At 41.3% G+C, this 25601-nt stretch overlaps 1 protein-coding gene across 1 annotated transcript; it reads left to right on the top strand.

The window, feature by feature from the left end:
- Positions 1–319: 319 nt before the first annotated feature.
- Positions 320–25601, top strand: LOC138875711 (uncharacterized). The gene is made up of 3 exons (XM_070154574.1): positions 320–464; positions 24921–25115; positions 25246–25601. Exons 1-3 carry the CDS (start codon positions 320–322, stop codon positions 25599–25601), a joined length of 696 nt encoding a protein of 231 aa, XP_070010675.1.

Genomic DNA, 25601 nt, shown 5'->3' on the forward strand with positions numbered 1-25601 from the left:
AATTTGACATAGTCTACGTCACCCACACGGCGATGAAAGCCCAGGCTTTAGCAGATCACCTGGCTGAAAACTCTGCTGACAAGGAATACTAGACTTTGAGCACCTACTTCCCGGTGAAGAGGTAAATTCAGTTGAGATAACATCAGAAGACACCACTGTGTGGAAAACGTTCTTTGATGGTATTGTAATTGAAAAAGGCGTTGGAATTGGGGCAATCTTGATCTCACCCACTGGTCTGCATTATCCAGCCACAACCCGGCTTCAGTTTTTCTGCACGAACAACACCGCCGAGTATGAATCCTGCATTATAGGTATGAACATGGCAATTGACCAAGATGTCGAAGAATTGTTAATCATGGGAGATTCTGATTTGATTATCAGACAAGCTCAGGGAGAATGGGAAACTCAAAATGTCAAGCTTATTCCCTACATGCAACATATGGAAGATCTAGTAGGCGGTTCAGGTCAGTTGAGTTCAGGTACATTCCTCGTTTTCACAATGAGTTAGCCGATGCGCTCACTACTTTGGCCTTGATGCTGCCATACCCAGGCAATGCCCACATTGATCCATTGGAAATCCAAATCCAGGAAAGGCATGGTTTCTGCAATACGGTTGAGGCAGAACCAAATATTCAGCCATGGTATCATGATATAAAAAGGTTTCTGGAAACTAAAGAATATCCCGAGCAAGCCAGTGGAGACCAAAAGAGAACCATTAGACAGTTCGTAAGTGGTTTCTTTTTGAGCGGCGAGGTCTTGTACAAAAGGACTCCGGATCTCAACTTGTTAAGATGTGTTGACACCGAAGAGGCCAGAATAATCATGTATGAAGTGCACACAGGAGTGTGCGGACCCCACATGAATGGATATGTTTTGGCAAAGAAAATCCTCCGAGCAGGCTATTATTGGATGACTATGAAAAAAGACTGCTTCAGTTTCGTCCGGAAATGTCATCATTGTCAGGTGCATGGTGATTTGATTCATGCACCGCCTACAGAACTGCATCCCATGTCAGCACCTTGGCCATTTGTTGCCTGGGGCATGGACGTCATTGGGCCGATTGAGCTAAAAGCTTCAAATGGGCATAGATTCATATTGGTCGCTATCGACTACTTCACAAAGTGGGTTGAAGCAATTACTCTCAAATCTGTCACCAAGAAAGATGTGGTAGACTTAGTGCATTCCAATCTCATCTGCCGTTTTGGTATCCCTGCGACCATCATTATGGATAATGCTGCGAACTTGAATAGTCATTTGATGAAGGAGATATGTGAGTAGTTTAAGATCACGTATCGAAATTCTACTCCTTATCGGCCCAAAGCCAATGGTGCCGTCGAAGAAACAAACATGAACATCAAAAAGATTTTGAGAAAGCTGATTCAAAGTTCTAGGCAGTGGCATGAAAAGTTGCCGTTTGCACTATTGGGATATAGCACTACTGTGCGCACATAAGTGGGAGCAACCCCTTATCTTTTGGTTTATGGCACTGAAGCCGTAATACCCGCAGAAGTTGAAATCCCTTCTCTTTGGATTATTGTTGAAGCTAAAATTGAAGACAGTGAGTGGGTCAAAACCCACATGGAATAGTTAACCGTGATCAATGAAAAGCGAATGGCCGCAATCTACCACGGGCAGTTGTATCAACAAAGAATGAACCGTGCCTACAACAAGAAAGTGCGGCCTAGAAATTTTGAAGTGGGGCAGCTCGTTTTAAGGTGTATTCTTCCTCATCATTAGGAAGCAAAAGGAAAATTCTCTCCTAACTGGAAGGGCCCATACATTATCCGAAAATTGTTGCCAAAAAGGGCGTTATACCTAGGAGACATCGAAGGAAATGACCCCGAAACAGCTGTAAATGCAGACGTAGTCAAAAGGTATTATGTCTAGTCCTTTTACAACAACAACATTATCCGATTGGGATGACGAAGGCTTTCATTCTCGCTACCCCAAACACTCCAATCCTTGCTAACCCTTTGAGCCGGTTACCTTTATTTTATTACCCTTTTTGGAACTTGAAGATGAAAAAAAGAGAATAAAGAGAAAATAAAAAGAAAAACAATAAAACAACAAAAACAAAATGTTTCCCTGAACTACGTTCGACTTGATTCTGAAAGGATACGTAGGCAGCCTCTCTCTGGGGTTCAGTCACACCAAAACAAAAAAAAACAATTTCCCCAAAAAGTGAAACTGGGTTAGATGTTATAATGGTTCGACGATAATCCCGCCTGAACGGTTCCAAAGTTGTAATTCGATCCAAGTTCTTTCTACCCAAACCTTGTTCAAGTCCTTCCGATCAATCAGGGAAGGGTTTTCAAATCAGAGAACACAGTTGTTTGGATCCGATGCAATCAAAATGAGAGAAATAAAATGAGAGAGTCTTATTGGTGAAACCTACAGGCACCGTAAGGCGATGGTGAGCAGAGAAACTGAAAAATAAGAGAGTCTTGTTAGTGAAAACTCATAAAGAGCACTATAAGGCGACGGTGAGAAGAGAAATGAGAGAGGTCGATTGGCGAAAACCCGCAAAGGGCGCCGTTGATCGAAAAAAAGAAACCCCTCATCACCATTGGTACTGAAAAAGTCCTACAGGTTTCTTGGTGTTTAAACACAGATCGCAATGAGTTTATGAGAAGTTGGATAGTTGTGCAGATCGGGTATCCAGTCCAAGAAGCATGTCATGTCTATTGAAGTCTGCATGCACTCCAGATAAGTCCTTCTTTCCTCCCCAAAAGGGACACTCTTCCTTAAATTCACTTTCTTGTCCTTTATTTACTTTTCCTTGAATCCCTTCCGGTCTAACTCTGCTCCAAAACTAATACAAAGAAAATGTGGCAATATTAGTTTTATAGGGTTCTACTTAATAAAAGCCAAGTCCAAAGAAAAGTACCCAACCTCAGTGGGTGCATCAAGTCGATCCCAACTGGCCATGATGGCCGATGCTCTGAAATCAAAGTTACTAAAAATAAAAAGAAATCCAAAGTCAAAAGCCCCTAGAGGCAGAATAAGGTGAAAGGACCAAAGCCCCACACGGGTAAACCATCATCTAGAATGTTTGGAAATTTGAGTTCCTCGGTTTTAGGAGAGAGATCAATCTTCAGAAAAGCCAGCAAGCAGCAGACGTTTTCACCAAAAGAGTTGGGCCGAGATCAAGTGATCAAAAACAATCAAGGCCACAAAACCAACCACCGTTTCAAACTAACAATTGTTCTTTGTTTGAAAAATTTGAAACAGGTGCAATCCAAATCAACCATGCAAGAAGTAGGTGCAACCAAAAAGGAAAAAGAAATGCGCAAGTGCTAGAAACAGCTTTGCAGCAACAATCCATGAAAAAGGGAAGTCCCCTCCAAGTTTTTTTCCCGCATTTACTTATTCCATGAAATAAAAGAAATGAAAGGAAAATGAAATGATAAAAAAAGATAAGAAGAAAATTCAAAAAAATGGTAGTTCAGAATCCCCAATCTCAATCTTTTACGTTTTCCAACATAGGGTCTCCAACCCTTAGTTGAGATTTTTAGACATAGGGTCTCCATCCCCTAGTCGCCTTTTTGCCAACATAGGGTCTCAAATCCCTAGTTGAGATTTTAGACATAGGGTCTCCATCCCCTAGTCGCCTTTTGCCAACATAGGGTCTCAAACCCCTAGTTGAGATTTTTAGACATAGGGTCTCCAACCCCTAGTTGAGATTTTTTAGACATAAGGTCTCCATCCCCTAGTCGCCTTTTTGCCAACATAGGGACTCCAACCCGTAGTTGAGATTTTTAAATATAGGGTCTCCATCCCCTAGTCGCCCTTTTGCCATCATAGGGTCTCCAAACCCTAGTTGAGGTTTTAGACATAGGGTCTCCATCCCATAGTCGCCTTTTGCCAACATAGGGTCTCCATCCCTAGTCGCCTTTTTGCCAACATAGGATCTCCAACCCCTAGTTGAGATTTTTTGATATAGGGTCTCCAACTCCTAGTTAAGTTTTTTCGATATAGGGTCTCCATCTCCTAGTCGACTTTTGCCAACATTGGGTCTCCAACCCCTAGTTGAGATTATTTTTTAGACATAGGGTCTCCTTCCTGTAGTTGCCTTTTGCCAACATAGGGTCTTCAACCCCTAGTTGATATTTTTAGACATAGGGTCTTCATCCCCTAATCGCCTTTTTCCAACATAGAGTTTCCAACCCCTAGTTGAGATTTTAGACATAGGGTCTCCATCCCCTACTTGCCTTTTGCCAACGTAGGGTCCCCAACCCCTAGTTAAGATTTTTAGATATAGGGTCTCCATCTCCTAGTCGCCTTTTTGCCAACATAGGGTCTCCAACCCCTAGTTGAGATTTTAGACATATGGTCTCCATCCCCTAGTCGCCATTTGCCAACATAGGGTCTCCAACCCCTAGTTGAGATTTTTTAGACATAGGGTCTCCATCCCCTAGTCGCCTTTTGCCAACATAGGGTCTCCAACCCCTAGTTGAGATTTTTAGACATAGGGTCTCCATCCCCTAGTCGCCTTTAGCCAACATAGGGTCTCCAACCCCTAGTTGAGATTTTTTAGACATAGGGTCTCAATCTCCTAGTCGCCTTTTGCCAATATAGGGTCTCCAACCCTTAGTTGAGATTTTTTAGACATAGGATCTCCATCCCCTAGCCGCCTTTTGCCAACATAGGGTCTCCAACCCTCAGTTGAGATTTTAGACATAAGGTCTCCATCCCCTAGTTGCCTTTTGCCAACATAGGGTCTCCAACCCCTAGTTGAATTTTTTTAGACATAGGGTCTCCATCCCCTAGTCGCCTTTTGCCATAATAGGGTCTCCAACCCCAAGTTCAGGTTTTAGACATAGGGTCTCCATCCCCTATTCACCGTTTTGCCAACATAGGGTCTGCAACCCCTAGTTGAGATATTTAGACATAGGGTCTCCATCCCTTAGTCTCCTTTAGCCAACATAGGGTCTCGAACCCCTAGATGAGATTTCTTAGACATAGGGTCTCCATCCCCTAGTCGCCTTCTTGCCAACATAGGGTCTCCAACCCCAAGTTGAGATTTTTAGACATAGGGTCTCCATCCCTTAGTCGCCCTTTTGACAACATAGGGTCTCCAACCCCTAGTTGAGATTATTTTTAGACATAGGGTCTCCATCACCTAGTCGCCTTTTGCCAACGTAGGGTCCCCAACCCCTAGTTAAGATTTTTAGACATAGGGTCTCCATCCCCTAGTCCCCTTTTGCCAACATATGGTCTCCAACCCCTAGTTGAAATTTTAGACATAGGTTCTCCATCCCCTAGTCGCCATTTGCCAACATAGGGTCTCCAACCCCTAGTTGAGATTTTTTAGATATAGGGTCTCCATCCCCTAGTCGCCTTTTTGCCAACATAAGGTCTCCAACCCATAGTTGAGATTTTTAGACATAGGGTCTCCATCCCATAGTCTCCTTTTGCCAACATAGAGTCTCCAACCCCTAGTTGAGCTTCTAGACATAGGGTCTCCATCCCCTAGTCGCCTTTTTGCCAACATAGGGTCTCCAACCCCTAGTTGAGATTTTTAGATATAGTGTCTCCATCTCCTAGTTGGCTTTTTGCCAATATAGGGTCTCTAACCCCTAGTTGAGTTTTTTCGATATAGGGTCTCCATCCCCTAGTCGACTTTTGCCAACATTGGGTCTCCAACACCTCGTTGAGATTATTTTTTAGACATAGGGTCTCCATCCCCTAGTTGCTTTTTGCCAACATAGGGTCTCCAACCCCTAGTTGAGATTTTTAGACATAGGGTCTTCATCCCCTAATTGTCTTTTTCCAACATAGGGTTTCCAACCCCTAGTTGAGATTTTAGACATAGGGTCTCCATCCCCTACTTGCCTTTTGCCAACATAGGGTCTCCAACCCCTAGTTGAGATTTTTTAGACATAGGGTCTCCATCCCCTAGTCGCCTTTTGCCAACATAGGGTCTCCAACTCCTAGTTGAGATTTTTAGACATAGAGTCTCCATCCCCTAGTCGTCTTTTGCCAACATAGGGTCTACAACCCCTAGTTAAGATTTTTTTAAACATAGGGTCTCCATCCCCTAGTCGCCTTTTGCCAACTTAGGATCTCCAACCCCTAGTTGAGATTGTTAGACATATGGTCTCCATCTCTTAGTCACCTTTTGCCAACATAGGGTCTCCGACCCCTAGTTGAGATTTTTGAGACATAGGGTCTCCATCTCCTAGTCGCCTTTTTCCAACATATGGTCTCCAACCCCTAGTTGAGGTTTTAGACATAGGGTATCCATCCCCAAGTCGCCTTTTTCCCAACACAGGGTCTCCAACCCCTAGTTGAGATTTTTCGACATAGCGTCTCCATCCTCTAGTTGCCTTTTTGCCAACATAGGGTCTCCAACCCCTAGTTGAGGTTTTTAGACATAGGGTCTCCATCCCCTAGTCGCCTTTTTTCCAACATAGGGTCTCCAATCCCTAGTTGAGATTATTTTTTAGACATATGGTCTCCATCGCCTAGTCGCCTTTTGCCAACGTAGGGTCTCCAACCCCTAGTTGAGATTTTTAGACACAAGGTCTCCATCCCCTAGTCGCCTTTTGCCAACATAGGGTCTCCATCCCCTAGTCGACTTTTGCCAACATAGGGTCTCAAACCCTTAGTTGAGATTTTTTAGACATAGGGTCTCCATCCCCTAGTCGCCTTTTGCCAACATAGGGTCTCCAACCCCCAGTTGAGATTTTATACATAAGGTCTCCATCCCCTAGTTGCCTTTTGCCAACATAGGGTCTCCAACCCCTAGTTAAGATTTCTTAGACATAAGGTCTCCATCCCCTAGTCGCATTTTGCCATAATAGGGTGTCCAACCCCAAGTTGAGGTTTTAGACATAGGGTCTCCATCCCCTAGTCACCTTTTTGCCAACATAGGGTCTCCAACCCCTAGTTGAGATTTTTAGACATAGGGTCTCCATCCCTTAGTCTCCTTTAGCCAGCATAGGGTCTCGAACCCCTAGTTGAGATTTTTTAGACATAGCATCTCCATCCCCTAGTCGCCTTTTTGCCAACATAGGGTCTCCAACCCCTAGTTGAGGTTTTTAGACATAGGGTCTCCATCCCCTAGTCGCCCTTTTGCCAACATAGGGACTCCAACCCCTAGTTGAGATTATTTTTAGACATAGGGTCTCTATCACCTAGTCGCCTTTTGCCAACGTAGGGTCCCCAACTTCTAGTTGAGATTTTTAGACATAGGGTCTCCATCCCCTAGTCGCCTTTTGCCAACATATGGTCTCCAACCCGTAGTTAAGATTTTAGACATAGGGTCTCCATCCCATAGTCTCCTTTTGCCAACATAGGGTCTCCAACTCCCAGTTGAGATTTTATACATAAGGTCTCCATCCCCTATTCGCCTTTTGCCAACATAAGGTCTCCAACCCCTAGTTGACATTTTTTAGACATAGGGTCTCCATCCCCTAGTCGCCTTTTGCCATAATTGGGTCTTCAACCCCAAGTTGAGGTTTTAGACATAGGGTCTCCATCCCCTAGTCACCTTTTTACCAACATAGGGTCTCCAACCCCTAGTTGAGATATTTAGACATAGGGTCTCCATCCCTTAGTCTCCTTTAGCCAACATAGGGTATCGAACCCCTAGTTGAGATTTCTTAGACATAGGGTCTCCATTCCCTAGTCGCCTTTTTGCCAACATAGGGTCTCCAACCCCAAGTTGAGATTTTTAGACATAGGGTCTCCATCCCTTAGTCGCCCTTTTGCCAACATAGGGTCTCCAACCCCTAGTTGAGATTATTTTTAGACATAGGGTCTCCATCACCTATTCGCCTTTTGCCAACGTAGGGTCCCTAACCCCTAGTTGAGATTTTTAGACATAGGGTCTCCATCCCCTAGTCGCCTTTTGCAAACATATGGTCTCCAACCCCTAGATGAGATTTTAGACATAGGGTCTCCATCCCCTAGTCGCCTTTTGCCAACATAGGGTCTCCAACCCCTAGTTGAGATTTTTTAGACATAGGGTCTCCATCCCCTAGTCGCCTTTTTGCCAACATAAGGTCTCCAACCCCTAGTTGAGATTTTTAGACATAGGGTCTCCATCCCATAGTCGCCTTTTGCCAACATAGGGTCTCCAACCCCTAGTTGAGGTTCTAGACATAGGGTCTCCATCCCCTAGTCGCTTTTTTTGCCAACATAGGGTCTCCAACCCCTAGTTGAGATTTTTAGATATAGGCTCTTCATCTCCTAGTTGCCTTTTTGCCAATATAGGGTCTTCAACCCCTAGTTGAGTTTTTTCGATATAGGGTCTCCATCCCCTAGTCGACTTTTGCCAACATTGGGTCTCCAACCCCTAGTTGAGATTATTTTTTAGACATAGGGTCTGCATCCCCTAGTTGCCTTTTGCCAACATAGGGTCTCCAACCCCTAGTTGAGATTTTTAGACATAGGGTCTTCATCCTCTAATCGCCTTTTTCCAACATAGGATTTCCAACCCCTAGTTGAGATTTTAGACATAGGGTCTCCATCCCCTATATTCCTTTTGCCAACATAGGGTCTCCAACCCCTAGTTGAGATTATTTTTAGACATAGGGTCTCCAACCCCTAGTCGTCTTTTGCCATAATAGGGTCTCTAACCCCAAGTTGAGGTTTTAGACATAAGGTCTCCATCCCCTAGTCACCTTTTTTCCAACATAGGGTATCCAACCCCTAGTTGAGATTTTTAGACATAGGGTCTCCATCCCTTAGTCTCCTTTAGCCAACATAGGGTCTCGAACCCCTAGTTGAGATTTCTTAGACATAGGGTCTCCATCCCCTAGTCGCCTTTTTGCCAACATAAGGTCTCCAACCCCAAGTTGAGATTTTTAGACATAGGGTCTCCATCCCCTAGTCGCTCTTTTGCCAACATAGGGTCTCCAACCCCTAGTTGAGATTATTTTTAGACATAGGGTCTCCATCACCTAGTCGCCTTTTGCCAACGTAGGATCCCCAACCCCTAGTTGAGATTTTTAGACATAGGGTCTCCATCCCCTAGTCGCCTTTTGCCAACATATGGTCTCCAACCCCTAGTTGAGATTTTAGACATAGGGTCTCCATCCCCTAGTCGCCATTTTCTAACATAGGGTCTCCAACCCCTAGTTGAGATTTTTTAGACATAGGGTCTCCATCCCCTAGTCGCCCTTTTGCCAACATAAGGTCTCCAACCCCTAGTTGAGATTTTTAGACATAGGGTCTCCATCCCATAGTCGCCTTTTGCCAACATAGGGTCTCCAACCCCTAGTTGAGGTTCTAGACATAGGGTCTCCATCCCCTAGTCGCCTTTTTGCCAACATAGGATCTCCAACCCCTAGTTGAGATTTTTTGATATAGGGTCTCCAACTCCTAGTTAAGTTTTTTCGATATAGGGTCTCCATCTCCTAGTCGACTTTTGCCAACATTGGGTCTCCAACCCCTAGTTGAGATTATTTTTTAGACATAGGGTCTCCTTCCTGTAGTTGCCTTTTGCCAACATAGGGTCTTCAACCCCTAGTTGATATTTTTAGACATAGGGTCTTCATCCCCTAATCGCCTTTTTCCAACATAGAGTTTCCAACCCCTAGTTGAGATTTTAGACATAGGGTCTCCATCCCCTACTTGCCTTTTGCCAACATAGGGTCTCCAACCTCTAGTTGAGATTTTTTAGACATAGGGTCTCCATCCCCTAGTCGCCTTTTGCCAACATAGGGTCTCCAACTCCTAGTTGAGATTTTTAGACATAGAGTCTCCATCCCCTAGTCGTCTTTTGCCAACATAGGGTCTACAACCCCTAGTTAAGATTTTTTTAAACATAGGGTCTCCATCCCCTAGTCGCCTTTTGCCAACTTAGGATCTCCAACCCCTAGTTGAGATTGTTAGACATATGGTCTCCATCCCCTAGTCGCCATTTTCTAACATAGGGTCTCCAACCCCTAGTTGAGATTTTTTAGACATAGGGTCTCCATCCCCTAGTCGCCCTTTTGCCAACATAAGGTCTCCAACCCCTAGTTGAGATTTTTAGACATAGGGTCTCCATCCCATAGTCGCCTTTTGCCAACATAGGGTCTCCAACCCCTAGTTGAGGTTCTAGACATAGGGTCTCCATCCCCTAGTCGCCTTTTTGCCAACATAGGATCTCCAACCCCTAGTTGAGATTTTTTGATATTGGGTCTCCAACTCCTAGTTAAGTTTTTTCGATATAGGGTCTCCATCTCCTAGTCGACTTTTGCCAACATTGGGTCTCCAACCCCTAGTTGAGATTATTTTTTAGACATAGGGTCTCCTTCCTGTAGTTGCCTTTTGCCAACATAGGGTCTTCAACCCCTAGTTGATATTTTTAGACATAGGGTCTTCATCCCCTAATCGCCTTTTTCCAACATAGAGTTTCCAACCCCTAGTTGAGATTTTAGACATAGGGTCTCAATCCCCTACTTGCCTTTTGCCAACATAGGGTCTCCAACCTCTAGTTGAGATTTTTTAGACATAGGGTCTCCATCCCCTAGTCGCCTTTTGCCTACATAGGGTCTCCAACTCCTAGTTGAGATTTTTAGACATAGAGTCTCCATCCCCTAGTCGTCTTTTGCCAACATAGGGTCTACAACCCCTAGTTAAGATATTTTTAAACTTAGGGTCTCCATCCCCTAGTCGCCTTTTGCCAACTTAGGATCTCCAACCCCTAGTTGAGATTGTTAGACATATGGTCTCCATCTCTTAGTCACCTTTTGCCAACATAGGGTCTCCGACCCCTAGTTGAGATTTTTGAGACATAGGGTCTCCACCTCCTAGTCGCCTTTTGCCAACATATGGTCTCCAACCCCTAGTCGAGGTTTTAGACATAGTGTCTCCATCCCCTAGTCGCCTTTTTCCCAAAATAGGGTCTCCAACCCCTAGTTGAGATTTTTAGACATAGGGTCTCCATTCCCTAGTCGCCTTTAGCCAACATAGGGTCTCCAACCCCTAGTTGACATTTTTTAGACATAGCGTCTCCATCCCCTAGTCGCCTTTTTGCCAACATAGGGTCTCCAACCCCTAGTTGAGGTTTTTAGACATAGGGTCTCCATCCCCTAGTCGCCCTTTTTCCAACATAGGGTCTCCAATCCCTAGTTGAGATTATTTTTAGACATATGGTCTCCATCGCCTAGTCGCCTTTTGCCAACGTATGGTCTCCAAACCCTAGTTGAGATTTTTAGACATAGGGTCTCCATCCCCTAGTCGCCTTTTGCCAACATAGGGTCTCCAAACCCTAGTTGAGATTTGAGACATAGGGTCTCCATCTCCTAGTCGCCTTTTGCCAACATAGGGTCTCCAACCCCTAGTTGAGATTTTTTAGACATAAGGTCTCCATCCCCTAGTCGCCTTTTTACCAACATAAGGTCTCCAATCCCTAGTTGAGATTTTTAGACATAGGGTCTCCATCCCATAGTCGCCTTTTGCCAACATAGGGTCTCCATCCCATAGTCGCCTTTTGCCAACATAGGGTCTCCAACCCTTAGTTGAGGTTTTATACATAGGGTCTTCATCCCCTAGTCGCCTTTTTGCCAACATAGGGTCTCCAACCCCTAGTTAAGTTTTTTAGATATAGGATCTCCATCTCCTAGTCGCCTTTTTGCCAATATAGGGTCTCCAACCCCTAGTTGAGATTTTTAGACATAGGGTCTCCATCCTCTAGTCGCCTTTAGCCAACATAGGGTCTCCAACCCCTAGTTGAGATTATTTTTTAGACATAGGGTTTTCATCCCCTAGTCGCCTTTTTGCCAACATAGGGTCTCCAATCCCTAGTTGAGATTTTTAGACTTAGTGTCTCCATCCCCTAGTCGCCTTTAGCCAACATAGGATCTCCAACCCCTAGTTGAGATGTTTTAGACATAGGGTCTCCATCCCCTAGTCGCCTTTTGCCAACATATGGTCTCCAACCCTTAGTTGAGATTTTTTAGACATAGGGTCTCCATCCCCTAGTCGCCTTTTGCCAATATAGGGTCTCCAACTCCTAGTTGATATTTTTAGACATAGGGTTTCCATCCCCTAGTCGCCTTTTGCCAACATAGGGTCTCCAACCCCCAGTTGAGATTTTATACATAATGTTTCCATCCCCTAGTCGCCTTTTGCCAACATAGGGTCTCCAACCCCTAGTTGACATTTTTTATATATAGAGTCTCCATCCCCTAGTCGCCTTTTGCCAACATAGGGTCTACAACCCCTAGTTGAGATTTTTTTAAACATAGGGTCTCCATTCCCTAGTCGCCTTTTGCCAACATATGGTCTCTAACCCCCAGTTGAGATTGTTTTTAGACATAAGGTCTTCATCCCCTAGTCGCCTTTTGCCAACATAGGGTCTCCAACCCCTAGTTGAGATTTTTTTAGACATAGGGTATCCATCCCCTAGTCGCCCTTTTGCCAACTCAGGGTCTCCACTCCCTGGTTGAGTTTTTATAGATATAGGGCTCCACTCCCTAATCTCTTTCTCCTAGAGGCACATGATCCTTATTTTATTGTTTTCATTAGAGAGATAGTGTAGGGTTTTGTTACAATAACTCACAAAATTTTCCTAGTGAAAACTGGGGCAGGAAATTTCGTTTGTTTGTTTGTTTTGGTGTCTGAGCAGGTTTGACCTCGAGGCACAGGTTTCGACACGACCAAAGAATGAGTCTCAATCCAAAATAGAGAAAAGAAGAAAAAGAGCAAAAAGAAATGAACTCAAAGTGCTGAAATGGAGAAGGATGCAGACTGCTCAAGATATGATTGAAGTCACAGGTTTCGCGTGCCCCACCTTGATCCAAAAAGCTGAAGAAGAAGGAACCAGCACCTACAGCTGATGAGAATCAAGCTTCAGATTGGAGTCTGCAGCAAGAACCAACCAAGACTCAAGATCAAGCGTCAAGAGATTTATGGATAGGAATCTTATAACTCGTAGTTGATAAGCTTAGCTAGTTTAGCTTTTTATTTTTCATTTTGGTGTAATAAGGAGTTCAACAAGCAGTAGTAGCAGCAACAATAAAATCACAGCTTTCTGGTAGTCCCAGCTACCAAAACTTCCAGAACTATACTGACTTGATTCCTATATAGCCAAGGATATGTAGGCAACCTTTGAAGCAAGGTTCGGTCAAGCTCTTTCCAAAAATGCTTCTCATGGAGTTTCAAACGGGCAAAAATCCCTCCTAATTGCTCATTTTATCTTTGCCTGAAAATCCTTCATGTCTCCGAGCAAAGAGGGGTAGCTGTGAGCATGTGATTTTTGCCCCACATGAATTACTCCTACAGAATTCCAAAGAATTATATTTTTCTTTTAATTATTTGTTATTTAGGAATTATTGTATAACTTTTCTGATTGTTTATATTTTTGTGTGCATGTTTAATTTTATTTAATTCATAAAAAATACAAAAATACATTTCATTTGCATATAGGATTTAATTTTGCATTTGTTTAGATTAATTAGCAATTTAGTTATTTTATAAAATATGAAAAATCACAAAAATAGTTCATGTTGCATTTTAACTCTTTAATTTTGAATTTTGTAGCTTTTCTTTTAAATTAGACTTATTTAATTTTTTAAATATTATGTTGAGTTTTTAATATAATTTGGTAGGTTAATTTAATTATTAAGAGTTAATTTAGATTTATTTTAATTTGAAAAGAAAGAAAATTGGAAAATGAAAATAAAAGGAAAAGAAAATAAAGAGATCTGATTTTGTTTGGGCTCTTTTAATTAAGTTTCCCCCAAGCTCAATCAATTCCACCCATTACTCGTCCCAAACCAGGCCTAGACCGCCCCATACCCGGTCCGTCTGTTGATCGACCAAACGACACCGTCATGAGTTCAAACCTGAGATCCAATCTGAACCCTCCGTTCCATCTGATCCAATGGCCCCAATTATTTACCCATGCCCTTTAAGAGTGTCTAAAACCCCACATAAACCTAAGTACATCGTACTACCCTTGTCTCTCATCTCCCTTAAGAAACCTAGAGCGCCGCCCCAAAACGCTTCACCTCCTCCGGTGGCGGCGCATCCCTACACCACTTCAATCTATTCAAAAATCACACCCTAGCATCCCCTTTGACCCCTCATACCAAATCCAGTACCTCTTTCCTTCGAATCATCACAGAACCCTTCGAATCTTGAATCAAAGTTTGAAACCCTAAAATCCCAAAACCCCCAAATCGTCAAATTTCACCGAAGGATTAGGGTCGAAATTGAAGTTATTCGTGTGTTTCCAACGGGAACACATGATTAATGTAAATATCGGCTAAAATCGAAGGCGCTGAAGATCTTTTCAAATTTTTACTGTCCAACCGTCTCTTAGGTACTTTTTCTTTTTCTTTTCTTCGCTTTTTATTTTTATTCCTGGTCTCATATTATTATGCTTCCTTCTTTTATTTCTTATTTTTCTATTTCTTCAAATCATTTTTGTATGCATGTTAGTCTTAAATTTATTAGTTAGCATGTTTTCTGGTTTTGAGTTTTTTAAGTTGTTTGATTTTCTATTTATACTCTTTCTTTGGGGCTCAGGGCTTCATGAGTCCTTATGACTCCGCAGGCTTACGATTGTGTGGGTTTTTTGACCCTTGATTGAACTTGGGTTCTGAAAATCAGAAGCCCAAAAAAGGGATTCAATCCAGGTGGCAAGCCCATGGTTTGGGGCTGAACCTTTGGGTTAACTTGACCTATACCTGGTAGGCTGGGGTAATTAATAGTGGTTTAAGGGGTAGTTTAGGGAGTTTAGGTAAGAGAATCATTTGTAACTAATTTAGGGATCTTCCTAGAAGGTGGGTTTGAGACCTGTTTAGAAAATTGATTTTTAAACTAAGGATTCACTAGCAAAAATGAGAATTTAAAAAGGAGTAAAGGGCAAATAACTTGCCTCATTTCTACTGCCCTAGTTGCTCTCTATAAAAGGCTCTTACTTCTTAATCAAGTCAGATTTTTTAGAGAGGAAAAAACACTAAAAAAAACTTTAGAAACGATAGAGTTTTCTTTCAAGTGCAAAGTACTGAAATTTGCTTGAATTTGACTTGGTTTTTGGTTCTTTGATGCCTTTGGGAGCTATAATTTCTAAAAAATCTTCCAAGGTCATGTATATGGGTTTGAAAGGATTCAAATTGGTTTGAAATTTGGTTTGATTTGCTGGTTTTTTCACTGTTATATTGCTGATACCTTGCTGTTGTCCTCTACTTAATTTTGAGCTCATTTCCTTGTTGTTTTGCTGCTGTAATCAGGTACTCCCCTAGACTTCATGGACATGTGAAATAAAGGGGTTTGTAGCTATGCTCTTGAGTTAAAACTTGTGTTCCATTGCCCCTTCTGTTAAATGTTATATCCATGCTTTTAGTTTCATGCTATTCTGTAATTCATCCAGTCTGCTTCATGTAATTTATTTGTTGATTTCAATTGTTGTCTTTAAGTTCCATTTGTAAGCTGGATGAATGCTATTATTTGGTCGATTTGGTTTGTAAATGGTTTGAGGTCCTGTTTGTATGTATGGACTGTGGGGAATCAGTGTAGTAGAAATTTCAGTAGAATTAAACCTATTTTAGATCTGTTTTAGCTTGTCGAAATCAGTGTTTGTTGTGGGGATTTTCTGTTTGAATATTGCTAAGGTGATATGTACAGGCTTGGAATGAAAATACTCAGTTGGAATCCATACTAGTAAACGTATTCTTTTACCTAGAACCATGTTAGTCGTTTGGGTTAGAAATCATGAATTGTATTAGATTTCAAAATGACGAGATAGTTGTGTATGAGTTGTTGTTATATCTTCATTATAGAATGGCATCAGTATGTACTTTGCATCTGCTTTAAAATTGCAAAAACTGCCAGTGCTTGTCTTATTCTTGAGGTCTTTCATAAAAAATTTAATTTGTCCCAATTAGTTGAAAGGAATCATAACTGGGCCTTCGACATTGGCCCAGTCATGCCAAACACTCCCTTTAGCCAATTCTGCCTGTATTATGGGCTTCATGAGAGCCCAGTAATTAAGCTTAGCTGATATTTTTGAGTTCGAATACTGAGGGCTTTCCTTTGAAAGGACTCGACCTTGAGTCCTTGATTCTTCAACATTTGTTTTTGAATCAGATTTGGGCTCCCTTTGGGCCCAATGGTTAGTTTGAATGTTATGACCAATTGTGTTCATGGCAGGCGTGGCCCAAGTGCCCGAGAACCAGCATGATACTAGTTTTTTTGTGTGCAAATAATAGTTTTAAATTGCATTTGTCTTGAAATAATTCTTTTACCTAAGTTGAGGTGTGCCATATTAAACAACACCAATAGTTATGGCTCTCACGATTTAAAAAAAGAAAGAAATCATTTAAACAATTAAATTTGAGGCAAGCCATATTCAGTAAGATATAATTTATGGCCCTCAAAAGTTTAGTTCGAACATCCTTTAAAATTAGAATCGAGGTATGCCATAGTGCAAAATTGGATACCCATGGCCCTCAGATAATTAATTTTAACTCTTTACAAATCGAGGTGTGTCATTAGTTGAATTTTTCCATGGCCCTCGCAAACTTGAAAGTGCGTAGTTGCTTTAGGCGCGTTATTTAAATTAATTTCCTTAAACTCGGGTGTGCATTTCATGTGACCCAACTCCAATTCTCAACAACGTTAAATAAAATGCGTCGTGGACCGCGAGTGCATTTCATGTGGCGTGGTTCACGACGTGTTTTAAATAACGTTGAATCTTCTTAAAAAGCGATTAATAAGTTTAAATTATACCATAGGCTAAAACATGTATTAAAATTAGATAATAAACAAATTATAATAGTTTAAGCGACTGTGCTAGAACCACGGAATCCGGGAGTACCTAACACCTTCTCCCGGGTTAACAGAATTCTTTATTCAGAATATCTGGTTCGCAGACTTCAAAAAGAAAGTCGAATTTCCTTGATTTGGGACTTAAAATAAACCGGTGACTTGGGACACCATAATAAATATCCCAAGTGGCGACTCTAAAATAAATTAAATAGTCCCATTTCGAATAATGTCACTTAAAGTGGAAAAACTCCCTTATACCTTCCGGGGGGGGGGATAAAAAGGAGGTGTGACAATAGTAATCATAGAATAGATAGTTCGGGGTTTCAGACACTCAGAACCAAGTTTGAAAGCGTTACTTACCTCAAGCCAAGCCAAACTCTAGCCCGCGATACCCTTGCCTCTCGATTCGGCCTCCAAATGCCCTGAATCTAACTAAAATCAGTATATTATCATCAATATACGCTAAAGGAATGAAAACCATACGAAAATTATCAAATTAACTCAAAACTCCCAAAATTGGCCAAACCCGACCCCCGGGCCCACATCTCGGAATTTGATAAAAATTACATCACTAGAATCCTTATCCTTCCACGAGTCCATTAATACCAAAATCATCGAAATCCGACCTCAAATCCTCACTCAAAACTCTCTAAAAGTCAAGCCCTAATCTTCCAACTTTCTTCCCTAATTTTCACTAATATCATAATTAAAAAATGGAAAAATGGTCATAAACACAAGTAATAAAGCTTAAGTGGCTTACCCAATTGATAACCCTTGATCCCTCTTGAGGAATCACTGCCCAAGCTCAATTCCCGTCTTAAAAAATGGAGTAACTTAGCAAAATTCGCGAAGAAGACCTTTTTATACGTTGTGTTCAGTGTTTTCCGCATCTGCGGTCTCAGAGTCGCTTCTGTGACGCCGCACCTGCAGAAAAACAATCGCAAGTGCGGTTTTCACTTAACCCTGGGATTCCCGCTTCTGCAGTCAGCTTCCCGCTCCTGCGGCCTCGTAGGTGCGGTCCTTGTGTGCACCTGCGGTTCTCTTCAGCTCATCAACTCTCCGCATATGCAGCCCAATCTCGCTTCTGCGATGCTCACACATACGGTCCCCAATCCGCAGGTGCGGAAATGACAGAAGCAGCAAAGTTCAGTTGATCAACCAAATTCCAAATCCTTTCGTTAGCCATCTAAATTCATCCCGAGGCCCTCGGGGCCTCCATAAAAAATACCAACAAGTCATATACCACTATTCAAACGTATTCCAACCTTCAGAACACTTAAAACAATATCGAAACACCAAATCGACCTCGGATTCAAGCCCAAGAACTTAGAAACTTCCAAATTCCGCATACGATGCTAAAACATATCAAACCAACTCTGAATGACCTGAAATTTTGCACACACGTCCCAAATGACACTACAGACCTACTCCAATTTCCAGAATTCCATTCCGACCCTGATACCAAAATTTCCCTTGCCGATCGGAAAACGCCAAATTTCCAATTTCGCCAATTCACACCTAAAAATACCACGGACCTCCAAACCACATTCCGAACACACTCCTAAGCCCAAAATCACCTAAAGGAGCTATCCGAACCATCAGAATTCACATCCGAGACCTTTTACATATAAGTCAATATCCGGTTGACTTTTCCAACTTAAGCTTACTCAAAAGAGACTAAGTGTCTCACATCTCTCCAAAACCACTCCGAACCCGAACTAACCAATCCGATACCACATAATACAGTTGAACAAGGCATAAAGAAGCAGAAATGGGAAAAACGGGGCTGAAATTCATAAAACGACCGGTCGGGTCGTTACATTTGTGAAATAATTCTAGAAGTGGTTCTATTTTTCTAAATAATTTTAAGAAAAGGATCAAGCATGTCATAAACTCTTTTTTTTAATATATTCATAATTTATGATTTATTTAAAGATTAGCTAATTCACCCAAACTTCAGGACTAAGAATCCTAAATTTTTGAGCTGCTAATTTGGAATTCAGGATGTAAGATTCGGATTTCTGACTACTATTTTTGAACTTAAGACACGATATCCTGAAGTATGAACTTTAAGGTTTAAACTTCAGGACACCATGTTTTGAAGTTTGAGCGAATCGACTAATCTTTAAATGCATTATAAACTATTACCGCGTGCTTAAAAGTGGCTACCTGATGTCATTTCCACCATTATAAACCTCCTCTCTTTGGTCTTATAACAAAAAGGTCCTCTCATCTTTGGTTTTAGACTTGAAAATTGACATGATAGTACTAATATAGCACAGTAATATGATTTTTCAATCATAGTACTAATATAGCACAGTGATATTGTTTTATTAATGCGTTGGTAGTCCTTATTAATTTATTTGTAAAATTTGTTTCCAAACAAATTGTTATCTTTCAAAAGGGGAGAACAATGTAAAGAACATGAGACATGATCATAAATAAATGAAAAATCACATCACCTTAGTACTCTTCAAACTAAACCTATCACCCACTAATCCTTATAATTTCTTTAGAAAGTACATACTAATAAATACTCCACATTTATAAAACTTTTATGCTTTCATCCGTAGAATTATTGGATGAAGGTACCAATAGTAGGTTGGTTGCTTTATTTAAAAGAGGAAAAGAATATGTTAAGTTTGGGGACATAGCTTAACTATGGTGCAGTCAAATTGGATACAAATAGTGACTGAACACTATTAATATAGTTGAGTGAGGCACTCTTATGGTCTAAGATGTTAAAAGTGAGGTATGGCGTACGAGATCAAATTCCTGTCTAAATATTTGCTCATTTTGTTTGCCAAAACAAAACGAAAACCACCTTATGTGTAAAAACAAATAATTAATCTTAAAAGGAGGTTTAAATTTAAAGTTATTTCTTCAATAAATTTTGTAATTTAAAAGTCAATCTCTACAAAAATTCTTCAACAAAAGCTCTTAACATACTACAAACTCTTTCGACTCTTTCTTCCTTTGGTTTTATGCTTACTTTTATCAGTAAATTTTTTATTGTTATCTTATTTTTAATAAATAAAATTATAGTTTTATTAAAAGTATTTTTATTGTTTAACACGATATAGTGTAGTTCGATTCAAAATTTTGGTGCACCTATTCATCGGAAAAAATTATAGACTTATTTTAAGTTTAAACATCCTTTGCGAAATTTCTGGCTACGCTACTATCAATATTAACTAGTAAATTCTATCGATACTAACAAAGATTATGCAGCGAGCTCCAAGAACTAACAATATATACTATATGAGTACTCATTAGAGTCTTAAAGGCATATTGGAACACCCAAATAAAGAGTGCAATACATCGTATATTTCAAGCTGATTATATATAAATTAGTTAGTTAGCCCGCGTTTCGCGTGGTCAAATGTATCCATAGTAAATTAGTTGATATAAAACAGATAAAATTATATAATAAAAAGGAGTGTGTATATATATATATATATATATATATATATATATATATATATATATATATATATATATATATATATATATATATTGTAATGATCCGATTGGTCGTTTTGCTTTCTAGAACCCCGTTTCCCTAAATAAGACTTCCCGTACTTGCTTTAACTGATTTATGACTTGCGGATATATATATATATATATATATATATATATATATATATATATATTGTAATGATCCGACTGGTCGTTTTTCTTTCTAGAACCTCGTTCCCCTAAATAAGACTTTCCGTACTTGCTTTAACTGATTTATAACTTACAGGGATGGTTGATTCGGGATTTGGAAGAGTTTGGATTGAAATTGGAACACTTGATTCCTTAAGGTTGGCATAAATGGCCAAGTTTACTTTGCTCAATATATTTAGTAAACGGACCCGAACTTGTGTTTTGATGGTCCCGGAGGGTCCGTAGTAACATATGGGACCTGGGCGTATGCCAGGAATCGAATTCCGAGGTCCCTAACCCGAGTAATGAATTTTTGTTAAAAATTGTTAAACTGGAAATCTAAGGATTTAAAGAAATTGAATAATGTATGTTCATGTTGGTATCGGGCCCGTATGTTAGTTCCGGAGCCTGGTACAAGTCCAATATAATATTTAAGTCTTGTCTGTGAAATTTGGTGAGAAACGAGACTGACTTGACGTGATTCGGACGTCCGGTTGTAAAAATAAGAATTTTAAATGTTCTTAAGGATTTCATGCGTTTTAGTGTTAAATCCGTAGTTTTAGATGTTATTTCAGCGATTTGATCGCTCGATGAAGTTTGTACAATGTTGTTGGACTTGTGTGAGTATTCGGAGTGGAGCCCCGAGGGCTCGGGTGAGTTTCGGACGTGGGTTGGGGGTGAAAAATACCCCAATTTTTTGGTGTTTCTAGGCAAAGTTGTAGGTATCGCAAATGCGAGGAAATGTTCGCAATTGCGAGCCCCACATTTGCTAGGAAAGCATCGCATTTGCGATGAAGCCTGGCTGGGGGCAGTGGTCGCATTTGCGATGTTTTCTTCGCATTTGCGACCCCTCTATCGCATTTACGATCAAGGCAGGGGGAGGCCCAGTTCACATTTGCGATCGTTTTATTGCAATTGCGACTTTGTATTTGCGAACCTGATGTCGCAAATGCGACATCAGAGGCCTGGACACAACTTTTAAAAACGGGACTTATGCCATTTATTTTATTTCACTTCTACACTTGGGCGATTTGGGAGGTTCCAAAGAGGGGATTTCAACCTAGCATTGTGAGGTAAGTTATTTCTACTTAATGTGAGTTTAATACTTGGGTTTTGGGTAGATTAACACACAAAAATTAGTAAAAATTATGGAATTTGAGTAAAACTAGGATTTTGATAAAAACAAGATTTAACCACGAAATTTGTCATGGAATGGAGTAAAAATCATATATTCTCGATCCTTAGGCTATGGATAATAACTTTCTTCCAAAATTTCCGGAATCCGGGCAGTTAATACGTAATTTGATTGTGGGGGGCCACGTACATACGAAGTGATGAGAGTCCGTACGTGGCTATTATTCCTATTATGTCCGGGTAGTTCTAGGCATACACCATGCTTTGTGGGTTATGTGATTATAAACTGTGGAATTTCATTGATTGAAACCTCGTTGAGAAGGTTATGATTTCAAGGGTTTCAAGTAAATAAATATTTAGAAAAGAATTAAAGAAGCATTTAAGTTGTATTTATACTTAACCGCGTCGCAAGTGTATTCCCCGAGCGGGGTAATTATTTCCACTACTCTCATGGGAGCGAGCCGTTCGCCTCGGTAGTTTTGTTTGTGTGTCTATATATATATATATATATATATATATATATATATGGTTCGGGTCGTTCGACCCTCGACAATACACAATTTACTTTTATGTTGGAACGGGCCAAACTTCCTCGGTGGAAAATGTGTGATAATGGAACCGGGGCCTCTTATAATCCATATGATTTATTATTTGAAAGACTACTTGCTTTAAAAGAAGGAAATGCCTAGACTTAGTAATTGATGAGAAGGTTTTCAGTATTATTTCTTATTTGAACTTGTTTCTATCTATGTACATTGTGAACTGAAATATTGAACCCCATATTATCATTTTATTGACCCTAGTAAGTGTCAAGTCGACCCCTCGTCACTACTTCTTCGAGGTTAGACTAGATACTTACTGGGTACATATTGTTTATGTACTCATAATACGCTTCTGTACTTAATTGTATAGGTTCTGAGGCAGGTGCATCTAGCTACCCGTCTGGTGCGCATTCTTGATATTTGGCCGAGATTCCACGGTGAGCTGCTCCCTTCCTATGCCGTCCAGAAGCATGATGGAGTCTCTCTTTTATTTTGACTGTCTATTCCATTTCAGACAGTAGGGTAGATGTATTCTTTTGTATATTCTACTAGATGTCCATATACTTGTGACACCAGGTCTTGGCACACACATTTGTAGACTGTTCTTTTGGGATATAATCACTTAATTATGACATCGTTTGGTCACTTCAGCTTTAAATTGCCTAAACTATTTATTATTACTGAATGTTTTAAACTTAATCTAAGAAAATGTCGGAAATGTTTTGGTGATATAAATGGAATCCATTAGTTCGTTGAGTTTTGCTTGCCTAACCTCAGTGTTGGGCGCCATCGCGACCTAGATTGGAAATTGGGTCGTGACAACATGGTACAAGAGGGCCCGATTTTCTAGAGAGTTCAGAGGTGCCCCAGCTAGGGGCAGAGGTCACTTCGGGAGGGGTCAGCCCAGCAGGCCCCCATATTCAGCACCACCACCACCTCCTCGAGGTGCTCCGGTGAGGCCTTACTTCAGTGTTATGCCAGGGAGTTCATATCGCCCACCAACCATTCAGGGTTCTTCTAGTGGGTATTCATATCAGTAGGTTCAGGCTTCAGGACAGTAGTCTATGGCACCGCGGGGTTATTATGAGTGTGGGGATCCAGGTCACATGAAGAGATTTTGTCCTAAACTTCGGGGCAAGGCAGTACAACAGGGTTATCAGCCTAGATTGCAGCACCGGTTGCCCAGCCTCCTAGAGGCAGGGGATAGACTGGTAGAGGTCGTCCTAGAGGTGGAGGCTAGGTAGGGAGAGGTCAGCCAGCTACTTCTCAGTTAGGTGGAGGCCAGCTAGCCGGCGCTCCAGCCAGATTCTATGCCATTCCGGCCAGACTAGATGCATTGGCCTCAGATGTCGTTATCACAAGTATTATTTATGTCTGTGGTAGGGGTGCTTTGGTGCTATTTGATCCAGGGTCTACCTATTCATATGTGTCTTCTCTATTTGTTCATTTCCTGGATATTCCTCGTGAGTCCTTGGGTACTCCTGTTTATGTATCCACTCTTGCGGGAGATTTTGTGGTTGTGGATCAGATCTACCGGTCCTATGTGGTCACATTCTGTGGTTTCGAGACTAGAGCAGATCTTCTATTACTTTATATGACCTACTTTGAGGTCATCTTGGGCATGGATTGGTTATTCCCATATCACGCCATCCTAGATTGCCATGCCAAGACTGTTACATTAGCAATGCCAGAGTTGCCAAGGTTGAAGTGGAAGAGTTCCTCAGTAAATACATCTAGTCAGGTTATCTCTTTTCTTAAGGCTCGACATATGGTCGAGAAGGGCTATTTGGCTTATCTAGCTTATGTTCGGGATACCACCACAGAGTCTCCGACGATTGATTCAGTTCCAGTGGTCTGGGAGTTCGCCGATGTGTTTCCTTCTGACCTTCCTAGCATGCCATCGGATCGTGATATTTATTTTTGTATTGATTTGGCTCCAGGTACCCAACCTATATCTATTCCACTGTACCGTGTGGCCTCGAAAGAGTTGAAGGAGTTGAAGGAGCAGCTTGAGGAGTTGTTAGCCAAGGGGTTTGTTAGACCAAGCGTGCCACCTTGGGGTGCACCAATGTTGTTTGTAAAGAAGAAGGATGGGACCATGCAGATGTGCATTGATTACCGCCAGTTGAACAAGGCTACCATCAAGAACAAGTACCCGTTGCCGCACATCGATGATTTGTTTGACCAGTTGTAGGGTGTTATGGTATTTTCTAAGATCGACTTGAGATCAAGGTATCATCAGCTGAAAATTCGGGACTCAGATGTCACTACCTTCCGTACCAGATATGGTCGTTATGAGTTTCTGGTGATGTCCTTTGGCTTAACTAATGCTCCAACGGCATTTATGGACTTGATAAATAGGGTGTTCAGGCCTTACATTGATTCCCTTGTCATCGTCTTCATTGACGACATCTTGATATACCCATGTAGCCTGGGGAGCATGATTAGTATTTGAGAGTAGTGCTTCAGGCCTTGCGAGAGTAGAAACTATATGCTAAGTTCTCCAAGTGTGAGTTTTGGCTAGAGTCAGTGGCATTCTTGGGGCATATTATGACAGGAGAGGGTATTAAGATGGATCGCAAGAAGATTGAGGCAGTTCAGAGTTGGCCATGTCCTACTTCAATGACCTAGATCAGGAGTTTCCTAAGGTTAGCAGGTTATTACCGTCGATTCGTGTAGGGTTTTTCATCTATTGCATCACCTCTGACTAGATTAACCCAAAAGGGTGCCCCTTTTCGTTGTTCCGATGATTGTGAGGCGAGCTTTCAGAAGCTCAAGATGGCTTTGACTACAACATCAATTCTAGTGTTGCCTTCCGGTTCGGGGATGTATACGGTATATTGTGATACTTTAAGAATTGGCTTGGGATGTGTATTGATGCAGGGGGGAGAGTTATTGAATATGCTTCACGTCATCTGAAGATTCATGAGAAGAATTACCCTGTGCACGACCTAGAGTTAGCAGCGATTGTTCATGCTCTTAAGATATGGATGCATTATCTGTATGGGTGTCGTTTGAGGTTTATACTGATCATCGCAGCTTACAGCATTTGTTCAAACAAAGGGATCTTAATTCAAGGTAGCATAGGTGGCTTGAGTTACTAAAGGATTATGACATCACCATTCTTTATCATCCGGGCAAGGCAAATGTGGTCGCAGATGCCTTGAGTAGGAAAGTATAGAGTATAGGAGCTTGGCATTCATTTCAGCGGAGGACAGACCACTAGCTTTGGACATTCAGTCCTTGGCTAACAAACTTGTAAGGTTGGACATTTCAGAGCCCAGCCGAGTCCTTGCATGTGTTGTTGCTCAGTATTCATTGTTGGGGAAAATCAAGGCCCAGTTGTTTGATGATCGGCATTTGGAAGTTCTCAAAGAGACGGTGCTACAGGGTAGTGCCAAGGAGGTTTTTATGGGCGAGGATGGTGTTCTGCAACTCCAGGGTCACCTATGTGTTCCTAATATCGATGGCTTAAGAGAGAGGATTCTGGAAGAGGCACACGGTTCACGATATTCTATCCATCTAGGTGCTACGAAAATGTATCGTGACTTGAGGCAGCATTAA

Source organism: Nicotiana sylvestris, chromosome 8 (assembly GCF_000393655.2).
Source record: "Nicotiana sylvestris chromosome 8, ASM39365v2, whole genome shotgun sequence".
In the NCBI taxonomy this organism is placed as follows: Eukaryota; Viridiplantae; Streptophyta; class Magnoliopsida; order Solanales; family Solanaceae; genus Nicotiana; species Nicotiana sylvestris.

What these genes read in the sequence shown, in the direction of transcription:
- LOC138875711 (XM_070154574.1), top strand. Translation starts at nt 320, where the DNA reads ATGGCAATTGACCAAGATGTCGAAGAATTGTTAATCATGGGAGATTCT. An exon ending in AGATCTAGTAGGCGGTTCAG is followed by an intron (nt 465 to 24,920) that starts GTCAGTTGAGTT and finishes GTATTGATGCAG; the next exon opens with GGGGGAGAGTTATTGAATAT. An exon ending in CAAAGGGATCTTAATTCAAG is followed by an intron (nt 25,116 to 25,245) that starts GTAGCATAGGTG and finishes CATTCATTTCAG; the next exon opens with CGGAGGACAGACCACTAGCT.